The 19,498-nt window shown below is 37.7% G+C and overlaps 1 protein-coding gene and 1 pseudogene across 1 annotated transcript in view; one reads left to right on the plus strand and one right to left on the minus strand.

Annotated features, from left to right (window-relative positions):
• LOC102439585 (protein FAM122C-like) overlaps positions 1-19,498 on the minus strand; it is a 57,715-nt gene that overhangs the window by 37,348 nt on the left and 869 nt on the right. Inside the window, 1 exon segment of the mRNA XM_023757850.1 lies at positions 13,851-13,929. Coding sequence (XP_023613618.1) covers positions 13,851-13,929 — 79 coding nt within the window.
• On the plus strand, positions 10,048-10,843 carry LOC102423129 (annotated as a pseudogene).

The raw sequence follows: 19,498 nt of genomic DNA on the forward strand, positions 1-19,498 counted from the left end.
GCACAGTTGTTAGAAACACAGGCTTTGGAGCAAAACAGAACTGAGTCAAATCCACAGTTCTGTAACTTATTACATGTGCAACCTTAGGCAAGCAACTTATCTTGAGCCTCAGTTTCCTCATCCATATGAATATTATGGTAATAGAGGACAAGGAGGTGGTTGTAGAGTTCTTATTTAGTGCCTGGGAACCTATGTAAGTAAGTGCTCAATATAAGGTGTTCTTCTTATTCAATAGGTAATGGGAAGCCATTGTAACATTTTGCACAGGAGAGAGAGAGAAAGAAGTTAAAAGTTATGTTTTAGAAAAGTTATCTTGGTGTTGGTTATAGAAGTCAGATTAAACTGGCAGAGATGGGAAATCTGTTAGAATATTATTAGAGTAATCTGGGCCCAAGGGACAGAAGGAAGTAGCAGTGGGAACAGAGATGCTGTCAAGGAAGAATTAATAGGATTAGCTGCATAATTAGATACAGAAGAAAAATAAGGAAGAAGTGAAGATGAGCTTTGAATCTTAAAACTGTGTGACTATTTTTTTTAAATACATTTTTATTGATTTCAGAGAGGAAGGGAGGGAGAGAGAGATAGAAACATCAATGATGAAAGAGAATCATTGATTGGCTACCTTCTGCATGCCCCCCACTGAGGATCAAGCCAGCAACCCAGGCATGTGCCCTTGACCAGAACCAAACCCAGGACTCTTCAGTCCATAGACCAAAATTCTATCCACTGAGCCAAACCAGGTAGGGCTGACTGTGACTATTTTGATGTCATTATAGAAAATGAGGAGAGATTAAAAATGGCCGCAGAGTAAGTGGATGCTGCATGAACATGCTCCCAGGAACAAACTGATATTACGACTAAAATACAGAAAAACATTCTGAACAATCAACAGAAAACTCACAGGAGAGAACCCTGATACCTGAGAACTAAAAGTGGAGACCACATAGAGACTAGTAGGAGGGGCGGAGGCACGAAAGGGCTGGCCGGGCACCCACAGTCAGCAACTGAAGTCCTGGAGAGATATCTCAGCTGTGGGGGGTTGCCATTGAGAACTCTGGGATCTAATCTCCAAGCTGAGCCCCCCAGCAGAGAGCACCAAAACTGAGAAGGGTACCCACATAACATCTGGCTATGAAAAGCAGCGGGGTGCTGTCTGCCAGGGAGTAACAGCTGAAAATTCAGGCACCCCCTTAAAGGGCCAACACACAAAATTCCCTGTGGAACCACCCACCTTGTGCTCTGGCAGAGGGAGGGTAAAGTAGACAGGAGCTGTGAGAGCAGAAGCCAGGACTGGAGACTCAGGGGATAGAGCTCAGAAGGCAGACATCCCAAGTTTCCTGGACATCTTTCCCACATAGACATTTGCCTTGCCTGGGGGGAAGACAGTTGACACACCCTATTGGAAAACACCTTGCCCTAAGGCCATTTAAAAGATTAAAAATAATTAGTAGCTAGGCAGAAGCAACTGCCCCACCCTGTTGAAATCAACTCTCGCCACACCTGAGGATGACCACCTGGGTGGTAATTCAAATTGGAATCCTATCAGTCTGTAGGCAGAGGTGGTCTCTGGAGGCTTTAAGTCTATGCCTGATCTAATTAGTCAGAAACAGCCTTTAACACTGTCCTATACTAGAGATTGAGAGGTGTAGAGTAGCTGCCTAATACAGTGGTTCTCAATCTGTGGGTCGCGACCCCTTTGGGGGTCGAACGACCCTTTCACAGGGGTTGCCTAAATACATCCTGCATATCAGATATTTACATCATGATTCATAACAGTAGCAAAATTACAGTTATGAAGTAGCAACGAAAATAATTTTATGGTTGCTAAAATTGGGGGTCACCACAACATGAGGAACTGTATTAAAAGGTCGTGGCATTAGGAAGGTTGAGAACCACTGACCTAATACATAGTCACAAACACAACAGACAACCAAAATGAGGAAACAAAGAAACAACCCCCAAATGAAAGAACTAGTGAATTCTCCAGAAGAAGAGCTAATTGAAGCAGACATAAGAAATTTATCTGAATCAGAGCTCAGAGTAATGATGGTAAAAAATGCTCAACAGCATGAAAAAAGATATAGTAACTATGAAAAAAGAACAGTCTGAGATAAAGAATGACATAACACAAATAAAGAACACATTGGAAGGAATACACAGCAGATTAGGGGAAGCTGAGGATCAAATCAGTGAATTAAAAGACAGAGTGAAAAATATCACTTAATCAGAGAACCTAAAAGAAAAAACAATTAAAAAACAGGAGGACAGCTTAAGGGAGCTGTGGGACAATGTGAAATGTAACAATATTAGAATAGCAGGTATGCCAGAAGAGGCAGAAAGGGAGAAAGGCATAGAGAAGGTGTTTGAAGAAATAATGGCAGAAAACTTCCCTAACCTGGTAAAGGAAAAAGTCACACAAGTTCAAAAGGTACAGAGAACCCCAAACAAGAAGAACCCAAACAGGCCCACACCCAGACACATCATAATTAAAATGCCAAAAATTAAAGACAAAGAGAGAATCTTAATGGCAGTAAGAGAAAAGAAAACTGCCCTAACCGGTTTGGCTCAGTAGATAGAGCGTCGGCCTGCGGACTCAAGGGTCCCAGGTTCGATTCTGGCCAAGGGCATGTACCTTGGTTGTGGGCACATACCCAGTAGGGAGTGTGCAGGAGGCAGCTGATCGATGTTTCTTACTCGCTATCCCTCTCCCTTCCTCTCTGTAAAAAATCAATAAAATATATTTTTAAAAAAGAGAGAGAAAAGAAAACTGTTACCTACAAAGGAGTTCCCATAAGGCTGACACCTGATTTCTCATCAGAAACTCTACAGGCCAGAAGGGAATGGCATGAAGTACTCAAGGTAATGGAAAGCAAGGATCTGAGACCAAGATTACTACATCCAGCAAGGCTATCCTTCAAAATACACCATCAAATAAAGAGCTTCCCAGACAAAAAGACTAAAGGAGTTCATCACCACCAAGCCAGCATTACAAGAAATGCTAAAGGGATTGCTGTAATGAGAAGAAACAGAGAGAGAAACCTAGCCATACAGAATTAAAATGGCTATAAATAAGTACCTATCAATGATAACCCTAAATGCAAATGGAATAAATACTCCAATCAAAAGGTGTAGGGTAGCTGAATGGATACAAAAACATGACCCAACTATATGCTATCTACAAGAGACCCACCTCAAACAAAAGACACGCACAGGATGAGAATGAAGAGATGGAAAAAAAATTTTTTTCCCATGAAAATGGAAAAGAAAAAAAATTGGGGGTAGCAATACTCATATCCGAAAAAATAGACTTTAAAATGAAGGCCATCACAACATCACAAGAGACAACAAAGGTCACTACTTAATACTAAAGGGATTGATCCAACAAGAGGATATAATCCTGGTAAACATGTATGCACCCAATATAGGAGCACCTAAATATATATCTCCTAGAGGACTTTAATGGAGAGATCAACAATACAGTCATAGTAGGGGATTTTAACACAACTCTGACTTCACTGGATAGATCTTCCAGACAAAAACTTAACAAAGAAACAGAGACTCTAAAGGACACACTGGATCAGATGGATTTAATTGACATTTATAGAACATTTCACCCCAACACAGCAGAATATACATTCTTCTCAAGTACACATGGATAATTCACAAAGATAGACCACATGTTAGGACACAAAACAAGTCTCTACAAGTTCAAGAAGATTGAAACCATATCAAGCATCTTCTCAGATCATAGTGGAATGAAGTTAGAAATCAACTACAGTAAAAACACCCCAAGACATTCAAACACATGGAGGCTAAATAGCATGTTATTAAACAATGAATGGGTTACCAACGAGATCAAGAAAGAAATAAAAAAACTTCCTGGAGACAAATGAAAATGAACACACAACAACCCAAAATTTCTGGGACACAGCAAAAGCAGTCCTGAGAGGGAAGTTCATAGCATTACAAGCATGCCTCAACACACACACACACACACACACACACACACACACACCAAAAAAAAACAACACAAGAAAAATCAGCGATAAACTATTTAATCTTACAACTTAAAGAACTAGAACGAGAACAATAAGAAAAGCCCAAAGTAAGTACAAGGAATGAAATAATAAAGATTAGAGCAGAATTAAATAACATAGAGACTAAAAAAAATATTACAAAATCAATGAAACCAAGAGCTGGTTCTTTTAAAGGATAAACAAAATTGATAAACCATTAGCAAGACTCATCAAGAAATAAAGAGAAAAGACCCAAATAAATAAAATCAGAAATGAAAGTGGAGAAGTAACCACTGACACCACAGAAATACAAAGGATTATAAAAAAAATACTATGAACAACTATATGCCAATAAACTGGACAATGTGGATGAAATAGACCAATTACTAGAAAAATACAATCTCCCAAAACTGAATCAGGAAGAATAAAAAAACCTGAATAGGCCAATAAGAACTAATGAAATAGAAGCAGTAATAAAAAAAACTCCCACCAAATGAAACCCCAGGTCTAGGTGGCTTCACAGGGAAGTTTTACCAAACATTCAAAGAACTAACACCTATACTCCTCAAACTATTTCAGAAAATCCAAGAGGAAGGAACACTTTCAAACGCTTTTTATGAGGCCAGCATTCTCCTAATTCTAAAACCAGATAAAGACACTACAAAGAAAGAGAATTACAGGCCAATATCCCACATGAATATAGATACTAAAATCCTCAACAAAGTATTAGCAAATCACATCCAGCAATATATTAAAAAGATCATACACCATAATCAAGTTGGATTTATTCCAGGAATGAAAGGCTGGTACAATATTTGCAAATCAATAAGCTTGATACATCACATAAACAAATTGAAAGACAAAATCACGTGATCATATCAACAGATGCAGAAAAAGCATTCGACAAAATCCAACACACATTTTTTGATAAAAACTCTCAGAGAAGTGGGAATAGAGGGAGCATATCTCAACATGATAAAGGCCATATATGACAAACCTACAACCAACATCATACTCAATAGGCAAAAACTAAAACCATTTCCCCCAAGAACAGGAACAAGACAGGAATGCCCACTTTCACCACTCCTGTTCAACATAGTACTGGAAGTGCTAGCCATAATGATCAGAAAAGAAGAAGAGATAAAAGGCTACCCAAATTGGAAAAGAAGAAGTAAAACTGTCATTATTTGCAGATGACGTGATACTGTACATAGACAATCCCAAATACTCCATCAAAAAACTACTAGACTTAATAAATGAATTCGTCAATGTAGCAGGATACAAAATAAACACCCAGAAATCTATGGCTTTTTTATACACCAATAATGAACTCACAGAAAGAGAAACTGAGAAAACAATCCCATTTACCATTACACCAAAAAAATTAAGACATCTAGGAAGAAACTTAACTAAGGAGGTAAAAGATTGGTAAACTACAGGATGTTGAAAAAAGAGATAGAGAAAGACATAAACAAATGGAAGAATATACATGTTCATGGATTGGTAGAATCAACATCATCAAAATGTCCATACTACCCAAAGCAATCTATAGATACAATGCAATCCCCATTAAAATACCATCAGCATATTTCACAGACTTAGAACAAACTCTCCAAAAATTCTTATGGAATAAAAAAAGACCCCGAATAACTGCAGCAATCCTGAAAAAAAAGAACAAAGTTGGAGGGATCACAATACCAGATATCAAGCTATATTACAAAGCCACTATTCTCAAAACTGCCTGGTACTGGCACAAGAACAGACTTATACACCAATGGATCAGAACAGAAAACCAGAAATCTACTCAAGCCATTATGCTCAATTAATATTTGACAAAGGAGGCAAGAGCATACAAGGGAGTCAAGACAGTCTCTTCCATAAACAGTGTTGAGAAAATTGGACAGATGCATGCAAAAAAAAATGAAACTAGATTACCAACTTACACCATACACAAAAATAAACTCAAAATGGATAAAGGACTTAAATGTAAGATGGGAAACCATAAAAATCTTAGAAGTATCCATAGGCAGCAAAATATCAGACATATGTCATAGCAATATCTTTACTGATACAGCTCCTAAGGCAATGGAAACTAAGGAGAAAATAAAAGGGACTACTTCAAAATAAAAAGCTTCTGAACAGCAAAAGAAACCATCAACAAAACAACAAGAAAGCCCTCTGCATGGGAGAACATATTTTTTTTAAATTTTTGTTTTATTGTTTAAAGTATTACATATGTCTCCTTTTTTTCTCCCCTTGACCTTCCCCTGGCCTCCCCTACCCCCCAGTGTCTTGTGTCCATTGGTTATGCTTATATGCATGCATACAAGTCCTTTGGTTGATCTCTTACCCGCCCCCACAACCCTCCCTGGCCTTCCTGCTATAGTTTGACAATCTGTTCGATGTTGCTCTGCCTCTGTATCTATTTTTGTTCATCAGTTTATAATGGTCTTAATTATCCATAAATGAGTGAGATCATGTGGTACTTTTCTTTCATTGACTGGCTGATTTCACTTAGCACAATGCTCTCCAGTTCCATCCATGCTGTTGCAAACGGTAAGAATTCCTTCTTTTTTACAGCAGCATAGTATTCCATTGTGTAGAACATATTTGCCAATGCTATCTCCGATAAGGTTTTAATCTCCAAAATTTACAGGGAACTCATACAACTTAACAAAAAGAAGATTAAACAATCCAATCAAAAAATGGGCCGAAACCGGTTTGGCTCAGTGGATAGAGTGTCGGCCTGCGGACTGAAAGGTCCCAGGTTCGATTCCGGTCAAGGGCATGTACCTGGGTTGCGGACACATCCCCCGTGGGGGATGTGCAGGAGGCAGCTGATCGATGTTTCTCTCTCATCGATGTTTCTAACTCTCTATCCCTCTCCCTTCCTCTCTGTAAGAAATCAATAAAATATATTTAAAAAAAAAAAAAACGAAAAAAAAAAGAAAAAAAAAATGGGCAAAGGACCTAAATAGACACTTTTCAAAAGAGGACATACAGAAGGCCAGGAGACATATGAAAACATGCTCAAAGTCACTAATCATCTGAGAGATGCAAATCAAAACAATGCGGTACCATCTCACACCTGTCAGAATGACTATCATCAACAAATCAACAAATGATAAATGCTGGCAAGGATGTGGAGAAAAAGGAACCCTCTTGCCCTGCTGGTGGGAATCCAGACTGGTGCAGCCACTGTGGAAAACAGTATGAGTTTCCTCAAAAAATTCAAAATGGAACTCCCATTTGACCCAGTAATCCCACTTCTAGGACTATATCCCAAGAAAACAGAAACACCCATCAGAAAGGATATATGCACCCCTATGTTCATAGCAGCACAATTTACCATAGCTAAGATTTGGAAACAGCCTAAATGCCCATCAGCAGATGAATGGATTAAAAAACAGTGGTACATCTACACAAGGGAATACTATGCCGCAGTAAAAAGAAGGAACTCTTACCATTTGCAACAGCATGGATGGACCTGTAGAGCATTATGCTAAGTGAAATAAGCCAGTTAGAGAAAGATAAACATCACATGATCTCATTCATTTGTGGAATATAATGAACAACATAAACTGATGAACCAAAATAGATCCAGAGACAGAGAAGCATCGAACAGACCATCAAACTTCAGAGGGGAGGGCGGAGGGGAGGGTTAATCGATCAACCAAAGGACTTGTATGCATGCATATAAGCATAACCAATGGACACAGACACTAGGGGGGGTGAAGGCATGTGTTGGGGGCTGGGGATGGCTGGGGAGATGTCAATGGGGGAAAAGGAGACATATGTAATAATTTAAATAATAAAGATTTTTAAAAAAGAAAAAAGAAAGAAATGTAAGCTTCCAATAAAACTTAAAAAAAATCAGTCTGTTTTTTCTAATAATTTGATAGAAGGTAGAGGAAACAGCCAAGGATGTAATAGTAACAATAGAAAATTGATATGTGGATAACTAAAAATTCACTACATACAAATTATATTTCACAATTAGAGAATTACTTCATTATAATAATTCACTACCAGAAAAAATAGGGCTAACTTTTTCTTTTAATTTGCCATTTTCACCATTTTAAAAATATATATTTTTATTGATTTCAAAGAGGAAGGGAGAGGGAGAGAGAGATAGAAACATCAATGATGAAAGTAATTGAGGAAGGTGAGGGGGGGTGAGGGGGTAAGAGATCAACCAAAGGACATGTATGCATGCATATGAACAAAACCAATGGACACAGACAGTAGGGGGTGGTGAGGGCTTGTGCTTGGAGGAGGGGGTGGTAAGGGAGAGGTCAATGGGGGGAAAAAGGAGACTCATGTAATACTTTAAACAATAAAGAATTTTTTAAAATACAGGTACATTATAAAAATATAGATAATACAGAAAAGTAGAAAGAATGGAAAAATCACTAGTATTCACCCACCCATAGTGAATTGTCATGCATTTCCTTCTAGGCTTTTCTTGCCTGCAATTTTTACGTGGTTTTGATCACTTTGTAGTCTACTTATTTCATTTGCTATTTTTTCATACCAACTCATGTTACTGAAACATTAATAAATATAATTTTTAACAATTTTTTAAAAAAAGTAATTGATCAGCTGCCTCCTGTACACCCCCTACTGGGGATCGAGCCTGCAACCGGGCATGTGCCCTTAATCAGAATCGAACCCAGGACTCTTCAGTCTGCAGGCTGACACTCTATCCACTAAGCCAAACCAGCTAGGATCTAACTCTTAAGTATTCAATATTTTTGAGCCTTTTTTATATGTAAGGACCTGTTTTTCTGCTCAGAGGGGAAGGAAAGTTTTTTTAAAAAATCAACTAAGCCATAGTCATTACTCTCAGAGACCTAACAATCCAGACATCATAGCAAATATTATGTAAGAGACAAGTAAATGAGTGTGAGATGGAGGCAAAGTGTGGTAGGTATAAAAAACAAAATTAAGTGTATAGGTGTAGGGGGTGGGAGGTGGGAGACAGATAAGAAAGGCATAAGGTGAAATTTGAATTGAACCTTGTAGGACAGCATAAGCAATATGAGTGCTTGAAATATTTTAGGAAAGGTTGCTAGTCTTGTTTGATTGGCATGCCAGCATTTGTGGAAGGATAGAAGACTCTGAGGCCAAGAGGGTGAAGATGATGGAAAGCCTTGAATTCCCTTCAAGTAGAAAAATTATCTACTTTGGTATCTACAGAAGAGCAGATTATACCTAACAGCACCGTCTATCTAACTTTGGAGTAGTCATACTCAGATATTCATCATCTCTGAGCCTGGTTCAGTTTCTATCCAGTGATGAGTATAAAGAAGAAGCTAATTATCACTGCCACTACCACCATCATCAAACACTTATAGAATTGAATGTTTAATGATCTATAAACAACAACTTGGATTATATGTGATATTTATAAAACTAGGGTTATCTATTCCCTATTACCCAGCATTCTTCATTCTTTTTCCCATCTGATATTTTATTCTAATTAGTTTTTAATAAACTTAATTTTTAGAGCAGTTGTAGGTTCACTACCAAACTTAGTGGAAGGAACAGAGATTTCCCTTACACTTACATAGGCATAGACTCCCCTACTATCAAAAACCAAACAATTGTGGTAAATTGTTATAATAGATAAACCTACATTAATACTGGTACATCATTATCACCCAAAATCCATAGTTTACATTAGGGTTCACTCTTGTTGTACACTCTATGGGTTCGGACAAACTCAAAATAACATGTATCCATCACACAGTATTATATCAGGTAGTTTCACTGCCCTAAAAATCCACTGTGCTTCACCTATTTACCCCACTCTTTTCTTTTGCAACAGGAATCTATTCACTTTTTTTCTCATTATAAAGCAATACATGCTCAGTATAAAACATAATTCATGGGGGGAAAAACAGCATCACCCACCATCCAGGGATGAATATAGTAAATATCTCAGTGTTTATTTTTCCAGACCTGGGTCCTACTGCACATACTATTTTTCAGTGTTTTTTTTTTTTTAAATAATACATTCTGGCTCTGCATCTGGGGATGTTTGCAGTTCTCAGCTCTTGGGCCGGCTTCTATAAAAATGTCCACTATTCATGAAATTCTGTGCAAGCTCAGCTTGGAGAATGACCACTCTACACCCCTAAGTGCATACAACTCAGTCAAAGCATACACCAACTTTTATACTGAGCAGGATACTTTGAACATTGAAGCAGCCATCACGACTAAAGGTGAATGAGGTCACCATCGTCAACATATGACCAGCTGTAACAATGAACAGAAACAGGATATTGCCTTTGTCTACCAAAGAAGGACTAAAATGTAACTTGCATCAGTAATGTAGTCAGCCTTGTCTGGCCAACTGGGATTCAGATACAGATGATTCGGGGGCCTACTGAAAATATCTGCTCAGTATGAGGCTTCCGAGCTGAAAGCCTTCTTCCTCCATGAAGGGTCTGGTGACTGACAAGGACTCTCCATTGAGATAATCTGCTCAAGGACCAACCAGGAGCTGTAAGAAATTAAGTCTACAAGGAATAGATCTGAAGAATTATCTGAAGAAGGACATTGTTAAAAAAAAAAAAGGATATTGTTTTTGACACATCTGGTGACTTCTGCAAGCTGATGGTTGCCCTTGCAAAGGGTAGAAGAGCAGAGAGGGTGGCTCTATCATTGATTATGAACTGATTGACCCAAGATGCCTGGGATCTCTATGATGCTGAAGCAAAGAGGAAAGGAGCTGATGCTCCAAGTGGATCAGCATCATGACAGAACAGAGGGCATGTTGCCTCCAGATATTATTTGAAAGGTGTGAGAGCTACAGCTCTTAGTCAAAGGAGACCTGGCCCAGTGTATTTAGAACAAGTGTGTTTTGCTGACTCCATCCAGGAAGACAGTAAAGGCAATTACCAGAGAGCTCTGCCGTACCTGTGTGGTGGGGCTGACTGAAACCTGAGATAGCATGAGCATCCAGAAGTGGTGTTCCTATGCTCTCAGCTAACAGTTCTAGAAAATCAGCTTGCAACTAATGGCCCCCATGTGCCCATTCCTGTACGGATGATATTAGCATATCTCCCCCAAACTTATTTTAGTTAGGTAGGCATTGCCTGGCTTTCTCAGCTACTCTCTCTTTTTAGCCCCCCCCCCCAAAAAAAAATGAACAAAGAAGTTGGAAGTGAAATCTATGACGTGAAACACATTGTCTCTTGTGTGCTATGTTGTAAGCAGGTGAATAAACTGAATTTTTACTTTAGAAAGAAAACAAAAATAACTTAATACATTACAAATATCTTTCCAGCTTAAAATTCAATTACTCTAGCGTTTTTATGGATGTTCTGTAATAAGAAGAAGCACTCATTATGTACCAGCCATATCTTATCTCACTCATTTCTCAGAACAACCTCACAACGTAGACATTGTTTCCATTTTAAAGATTAGAAAATTGAGGGCCAGAGAAATTAAGCAACTTGTCCAAGGTTGTATAGCTAGTAATTCCTAGAACTGGGATTCAGCTTCAGATAATGAAGGCTAGTCATTTAACATATTCCCTGCTGTTGGACATTAATACTGTTGCTATATTTTTTGCTTGCTCTTATAAATAATGCTATGACAACCTTATAGCTGAATCTTTGCATACACCCTTAATGAGTTCTTCAGGCTCAATTATAGAGTTGAAGTTTCTGGCTCACAAGGCTGTTGATACACATTGCCAAACTGTCCTCCAGAAAGCTTATTCAAATTTACTTTCCAGCAGTGTGTGAGAATATGGATTTCTTTGTACCTCTCCAATATTAGATATTACTGCTAATTTTAAAATATTTGTATTCCCATTCTTAAGGCATACTGTAAAGATAATCTACTTTCCAAAGCAAGTAGAAACTATTTTGATTTATCCAGTTTGGGATATTCTCCCCCAGTGCTCTCCTTTATTAGCACTGATCACTGAGAAGTTGTACATGCACCAAATCTAAAAAACTTAGGTTTTCCTTTAAAAAAACAACAAAAAATAAAAACAAAAAACAACCCTTCAAATGTTCCCTACCTGGTTTGGCTCAGTGGATAGAGCGTTGGCCTGCGAACCAAAGGGTCCTGGGTTAGATTCCGGTCAAAGGCACATACCTTGGTTGCAGGCTTTTTCCCGGGCCTGGGCCCTCATCAGGGCTCCTGCAGGAGGCAACCAATCGATGTGTTTCTCTCACATCGATGTTTCTTTCTGTCTTTCCCTCTCTCTCCCACTCTCCCTAGAAATCAGTGGGAAATATCCTCGGGTGAGGGTTAACAACAACAAATAAATAAAAAAAATTTAAAAACCCTCAAATGCACACATACCTTTGAGTAAACAGAATTTTAATACATTTAACTCCTGCTGCTGATGCTCATATCATCATCATCCAAATGCCCAGAAAATTCACAATATAGAATTGAAACACTAAGGTTTATAATCTAATTAAAAAGACATACTAACCTGATCTTAAATATATACATATACTCTATATACAGACATTATGGTCCTTTAACTATATTACAATAACATGAGTAAATGAGTGGATAGAAGGAGATTTGTTTAATGAACAATTCTATTCCCCCCCACCACCACCCAATACAACATTAGTGCATTTGCAGTTCAAACAAAAAAGGGACTCTAATAAATTTGACAAATTCACTAACCGAAGGTAATCTCACAGCTTAATGTATGTAATCATAAATTCCTAACTGGGAAAGTCAGGGGTGGGTAATCATACTCCAGGCCTATAAAAGGTTTATCTTTGCGGTAAGCAAGACCTCTCCATTGTTCTTGTGCACCTGGGTTAAAATTCCTATGAAATGCCAGAAGTACACATAATCCTCTTTTCCAGACCCCTCAGAGGTATAACCACTCTCGAGGGAGCACAAAATCTTGTTTAATCTTCTTTATTTCCCTCTTTAATTCTAAATATATAAAAAGAACCAGAAAACTGTCATTTGCCAGAGCATTGAGATCTTGCTTCCCAGCATGTCATCAGTTTGGCTCAAATAAACTCATAAAATTCTCTACAGATTTGGATGTTTCTTATGTTGACAGTGGAGTAATATTGAATATCATTTGACAAAGAGGAAAACGTCCAGTTCTAAGATTAGGAGGTAATATTTAAAAATGAGTTCCAAGCTATAACATTTCACTGAAATACGCTCTATAGATTCCATCATGTTAAAAATCATATGAGAAGTCTATGAACAATTTATTGTCGCCCTAGAGGGTTGGCTCAGTGGATAGGGCATTGGCCTGCAGATTGAAGGGTCCCAGGTTTTCTGGTCAAGGGCACAAGCCAGGGTTGTGGGCTCGATCCCCAGTAGGGGGCATGCAGGAAGCAGCTGGTCAATGATTCTCTCTCATCATTGATGTTTCTATTTTTCTCTCCCTTCCTCTCTTTTTGAAAAAAATCAATAAAACTTATTTTTAAAAGACAGCCCTTAATTCTGCTGCAGTTTCAGCAAAACAAGTGTGATTGTAGTCAACATGTTTATGTGCCCTTCTGTAATGTTTCTGGTTTTGAGAAACAGTGTTTCTCAAAGTGGGAACTTGTCAGAAATGCAAATTCTCAGACCGCACTCCAGACTTTCTGAATCTGAAACCCTGGGTTTGAGGGCCAGGAGTCTGTATTTTTGTTTGTTTGTTTGTTTTACATTTCTATTGGATTGAGGAATTCTTATAGAGTAATAGACTCTGAGTATCAGTTAAATTTATCTTCAGTAGTCTGTTTTAACAAGCTTTCCAGGTGCACACTCAAGTTTGAGAACCACTAGTTAAGGCCAAGAGCACAATCTTGGCCAGTGAGGATGCTATAAGCATTTTCTTACCAGACAGTGTTGTGTCATAAATGTTGTACTGTTTCTTCTAGTTCTTAATCTGTCGGGTTGGAACACCAGTGAATTATCACTAAGAAAAAAAAGAGATCATTTGTCATTTAAAATCTATTATAAAAAATTTTAAAGAAATAAGATTTCAAAAGAAAAAAATAAGATTTCAATACTCAAACAGCAATGCCATTAATCTAAATGGATTCTTTTTGGAGATGCTGTGCAGATGTAGAAATTAAAACACACATAAACATGCACACACACATACACAAAGCCTTAGTTGGCTGAGCCTAAACAAGTGTCCATGTAAGGTAAGGAATTCTCAAGCACGCCACTTTACCTTTAGTCATGCTACCAAGAATAAATATAATTTATTGTGGCCTTGGAAATACATAATTTTCTGTTTCAACCTGATTTAAATTTATGATTGGAACTACAATGTGCCAGTATCACGTCCCTCTCAACTCCCAAACTGTCACAGGAATAGGAGGTATAACCAATAGCAGGGGTCCATAGAACTGAGATTTCTTTCTTTTTTTCTCTTTCTTTCTTTCAACCTAATCCTTATGGATTTGAAAGCAATTCCTATCTTGTATGTGTAAGTCAATAAACTCTACTACATTAGTGAAGATGTGCACAGCTCTGTTCAAGGCAGGAGGTGGAAAAACAGAGGACAGGAAAGAGCAAGATATTTTCTTTAAAATTTTTAAATTTTAATTGTTTTTTATTTTTCAATTACAGTTGACATACGTTATTATATTAATTTCAGGTGAACACCCAGTGATTAGACATTATACAACTCACTAAGTGATCATCCCAATAAATTTCATACCCATCTGACACTATACATAGTTATTAGAGTATTATTGACTAAATTCCCCATGCAGTACTTTACATGCGCATCCATGACTATTCTGTAACTACTAATTTGTATGTCTAAATCCCTTCCTTTTTCACCCAGACCCCCCCCCCCAACCTCCCTCCCCTCTGGCAAATGTAAAAATGTCCTCTGTGTCTTTGACTCTGTTTCTTTACTTCCCCGTTTTGGCTGCTTCCCTATGTTTGTTTTTATGCTACATCTCCTGGACTTGGTAGAGTGGTCTTGTGTAGTACTTGTCCTGTGGGGTCCAGTGATGCAGCCTCCCCAGTTACCCGAGCTGTGTGCTCCATATGTGGCACTGAGTGAGCTGTGTGCACTGTCCTGTTATAGTTGAGCCTTGACTGCTGTTGGCATCACTGGGAGGGACTGACCCCCAGGCTGATCAGCTGCAAGGACTGGCTATGACTACAGCAGGGGAGCTGCTGTGCAGTTCATCCTACAGAGCAGGAAACGCTTCAGTGGGGCTTTGGTGCTCACTGAGTCTGCCCCTTGAATGTATTGCTCATGGGCCACATTCTCACATTGCAACAATGGACTGAAGCCCACTGACGATGGTGCTTGTGTCCTCAGCTTTGACAGGCCCACCCTGCTGCATATTTTGGACACTGAAAACGTCATCTTTTCCTTTTTCTGTCTTCTTTTTGTTATAACTTTTAATTTTCAAACACTTTAAAATTCACAAGAAGTTGCAAAAAGAGTACAGAAGGTTTGTGTGTACCTCTCATTCACCCTAATGATCATAAGAAATCATCTTTAACAAAAAAGAAATCATCTTTTTAATTTTCTTTTTGGTCCTTTCTTTTCTTTTTTCTTTTTCTTTTTGGTCCTTTAAAGCCAATCATGTGCCAGGTCTTTTAGGTTTCATGTCTATGACCTCACTTATATCCATCTTACTCTTTTCAGTATCCTGCCTCAAACCAATTCAAAGCCATTTTACTTTTCTACAGACTCTGCAATAATATAGTTGGTCACCTCACCTCTGCTCTTTCCCCACTGCCATCGCTATAACAGACTACCAGATCACCTTCCTAAAGAACAGCTTGCTCTCCTGCTCACAACTTTCAGTGATTCTCTGCATCACCTGCCAAATTCAGTTACTTTTTTACTATAACAGTCAAAGCCTCCATAATTTAGCTTGAGACTTTGGGATTTCGTGGACTAGTACAATTTCATAACAAAATCACACGGTAGCTATCATTTTCTTCTGCCAAGTAAAGGTTATTAAAAAACAAACAAACAACAAAACAACCTCACCAGCTACCAGCACCATTGTTTCATTTCTAAAAGGACACTTGGTAGTTAAAAACAAAACAAAACACGCTAGCACTAGCAATCTCTGAGTAAAATATAATCCTGCCCAGGAAAGGACAATTGGAAACTGCATAACAACATATTTAATTATGCTGTACTTATTATTTTAAAAAAACATGGATTGGTGAAAACATCACCTAGGATCAGCAATAATTAGCAGATGAACATTTGGGAGACAGTGATGCAGGCAGAGTTGGCCAGTGATCTGGAATACACCTATGCTTTTCTGCCTCCAAGCCTGTTCCATATAGGAATGTTGACACAGTTGTCCAGCCCCCTCTCTTCCAGTCTGCATCTTATCAATCCATTAGGATTAATCTAAAATGCTACTTCTCCAAGACCCTTTTCCTTTTCCCTCACCAATTCCACCAATTTCTCATTCCCTTCTTTGAATTTCTCTGGCACTTTCTTTCCCTTCCTAAGCACAGGTCTAACTCTAATACATTTAAGTCCTTTGTGTATTTATTTTTCCTATTAAATTAAAAGCCTATTGAGCCTTGAGATATATTTTTTCAACATGGTAATTTGCATATAACAGACAGTAAGTTAATATTTTATGAGGATATATATATATATATATATATATATATATATATATATATCTGTGTTTAATTTTTTCTTCTTTTCCCAATCATGTTCCCTATAAAAACAGGAATATATTCCAGCAGTCACTTATAAGGATGTTGGGGGACACTAAGGGTTACATATTTCAACTATCTTTTGTGTCAGTGTGGAGGTAATTCTTATGGCTGGCAATTATATTCTCCCTTAAATTTCTGTCTGCTAATTTTAGTTTATAAAACTATAACTGAAATAAATCAAGGCAGCATTTACTCAATTGGTACAAGTCACTCAACATGAAATTTGTAAAATCCTAGGTGATATTTACAACTGAGTTAAGTGCTACACTACTTACAATTTGGAAAAAGTGAAGGTAATATAACTAGATAGATGTTTAATGCTCCACATCAAACCATCAGTAAGCAGCTCTGTCTAAACTACAATATATGTCAGTTATAGTCCCCAGTCATTCCTCATGGCCACTATTGTTCTTTCAGGTTTGTAAGATTTACTAAACCAGATGGTTGGCAAACTTTTCCTACAAAGAGCAAGATAGTAAAAACTTTGGAATTTGTGAACTATACAATCCCTTTTGCAACTACTCAACTCTGCTATTGCAGTGGGAAAGTGGCCATGAACTAATAAACATATTGGCATGGATATGTTCCAATTTACAAAACCAAGTGGCAGGCTGGATTTGGCCCAAGGGCAATAGTTTGACTTTCAGACAGAATTGATGCAGTGACAATGTAAACTCAGAGGTTTGGCTAAAGGTATTTAAAGTGGGAAGGCACTGTCAGAAATCCAAGAACTTAATTTCTAATTCTAATAAAAGCTAGAGAAGTAGAAGAAAAAAAAAAAACTCCTTTTAAATACAGTTATTGACACCAGTAGTGAACTAAGCCAACTAGAGGGCTAAAGAGTATAAAGAACCAAGAGATTCAAAATTGTAGACATTGGTATTTCTATTAATACAAGATGTACTCAAAAGAGTGCAGGGACTTCTTAAACACAGTAACACATGCATTAAAGAATTAACATTTAAGGAACAAATTCTGCAAATGCTGGGGCAAGAGAGACTGAGTCTTTATGTACAGGAAGTATCAAGCAAAAGTGGAAAATTACTTGAAAGAAGTTCAAAAATATTTAGCAACCTGTGAAAGAAGCAAGGCAACAAGTATTAGAGGCCCAACTAAGAGAATGTGAGAAAAGTGAGCAGTGTACATGTGCAACTGAAAAACACTGAGGTGAAAATGAATTCAACTAAGGTTTAAAGTAATTCTACTCTAACTTTCTCTTCCTTCAGTGTAACCTCTCTGATCACACCCTAAACTTGCCCGAACAGCACAAAACATGCCCATAGATCATCTGGACAAGTTTCCTGACCTCAGGCATTTCATATCCCATTCCTGTTACTTCTTTTTCATAAACAAGAGGCTTTGGGCTTGGTCCACTTTGAGGTTTCTTTATCTTTAACTCCTTCTAGATAAAGATGCACTTGCCCCACAACCCTTCTATACAAATTTCTCTTCATGCAGCAGGATCTTAAGCTATAGAATTTGACACTGTAACTATACTCTCATGATAAAATAAAAAAAATTCAAATCCCTTTCAGAACAAAGCAAAGGATGAAGGGATAACTAAAATCACTCTCTTTGTTTCCAGGACTTTGGGGGTTGGGGAAGGGTCCTGCCACCCCGCCCTGCTCCAGCACTTAATATATTAAACAGGATCCACATGGTTCCTTCAAGTATATATCCTCTATCATCAATATGCAACTTGTGTTTGTTTGTTTTTTCATTTCATAAGGCTTCCAGGAAAACCAACATTCTCCCTAAGTGCTTTATTCTATTAGCAGAGTGGGTTCATAATAATTTATCCACACAGCAGGATTAGAGTAAAATTCTCAACACAACATGCAGAATTGCTCCCCGCATCCTTTACTTTTCTATCTGCCTATTAAAAGGGTAATGTGTTATTTTCTGTTTAGTCTTAGTTTGCTTTTCATTTTAGAACACTATATTCTCCCTTTCCTCAAATGACCAGAAAGCTGCATTTGTTTAGAGTTAATCAGCTTAGATGTTGATTAGTAGTGGACAAAGCAGTAACTTAGGAGTCAGGAGACACTGGTTCTTAGTACTGGCTCTACTGCTTTGTCATTTTGGAGATTTATGGGCTTCAGTTTCCTTATAGGTTAAACAAGGAAGGTAGATCTGGTCTTTGAGTTTACTTCTAATAGTTTCTATTTACAACTACGGATTAGTTTAATGCCAGCCAAAGGTGAGGAGCAAAGTATGTAGTAAGTACATTTTTGACATTTTTACAATATTGAGAAAACTTTATGATATTGGGATGTGAAATGCGAGATTTCACTTTAAAATTCTATTTTAAGAAAAAATAAGCGTGACTCATGCTAGACCTTTGGATATGTGCAGAAAATACAGTTAACTATCAGTTAGAGCAGTGTTTCTAAACCATATTTGTTTCAGTATCAGCCCTCTAAAGAGCCTTTATATAAAGTTCTCCTCCAATTGCACTCCCTTGAAAATCCCCATGAAATTTATATATATATATATAAATAAGGTTTAAATTATATATATATAATTTGCTTTACATGTAAAAAGAGTTGTGTGTTTTTCCCCCACACACACACACCTAAGAACCAAGTTGGGGGCAATATTAGCCACTGAGAATACAAAATGCAAAATTTAGATAAACTTTCTGTGGTACTTAAATTTTTGGTGCCAATAAAAACTATATATATATATATAAAAGGCCCAAGCTTATTTGCTTGCCAACCATTTCCATTTGCTGGAGGTGAAGGTCAAAGGTGACAAAGCAGCTGAGAGAATGACAAAAATTAGTTATCATAGAAAATATGGAGGGGAATGTTCAG

This window comes from Myotis lucifugus, unplaced genomic scaffold (genome assembly GCF_000147115.1).
Source record: "Myotis lucifugus unplaced genomic scaffold, Myoluc2.0 scaffold_2, whole genome shotgun sequence".
NCBI lineage: Eukaryota > Metazoa > Chordata > Mammalia > Chiroptera > Vespertilionidae > Myotis > Myotis lucifugus.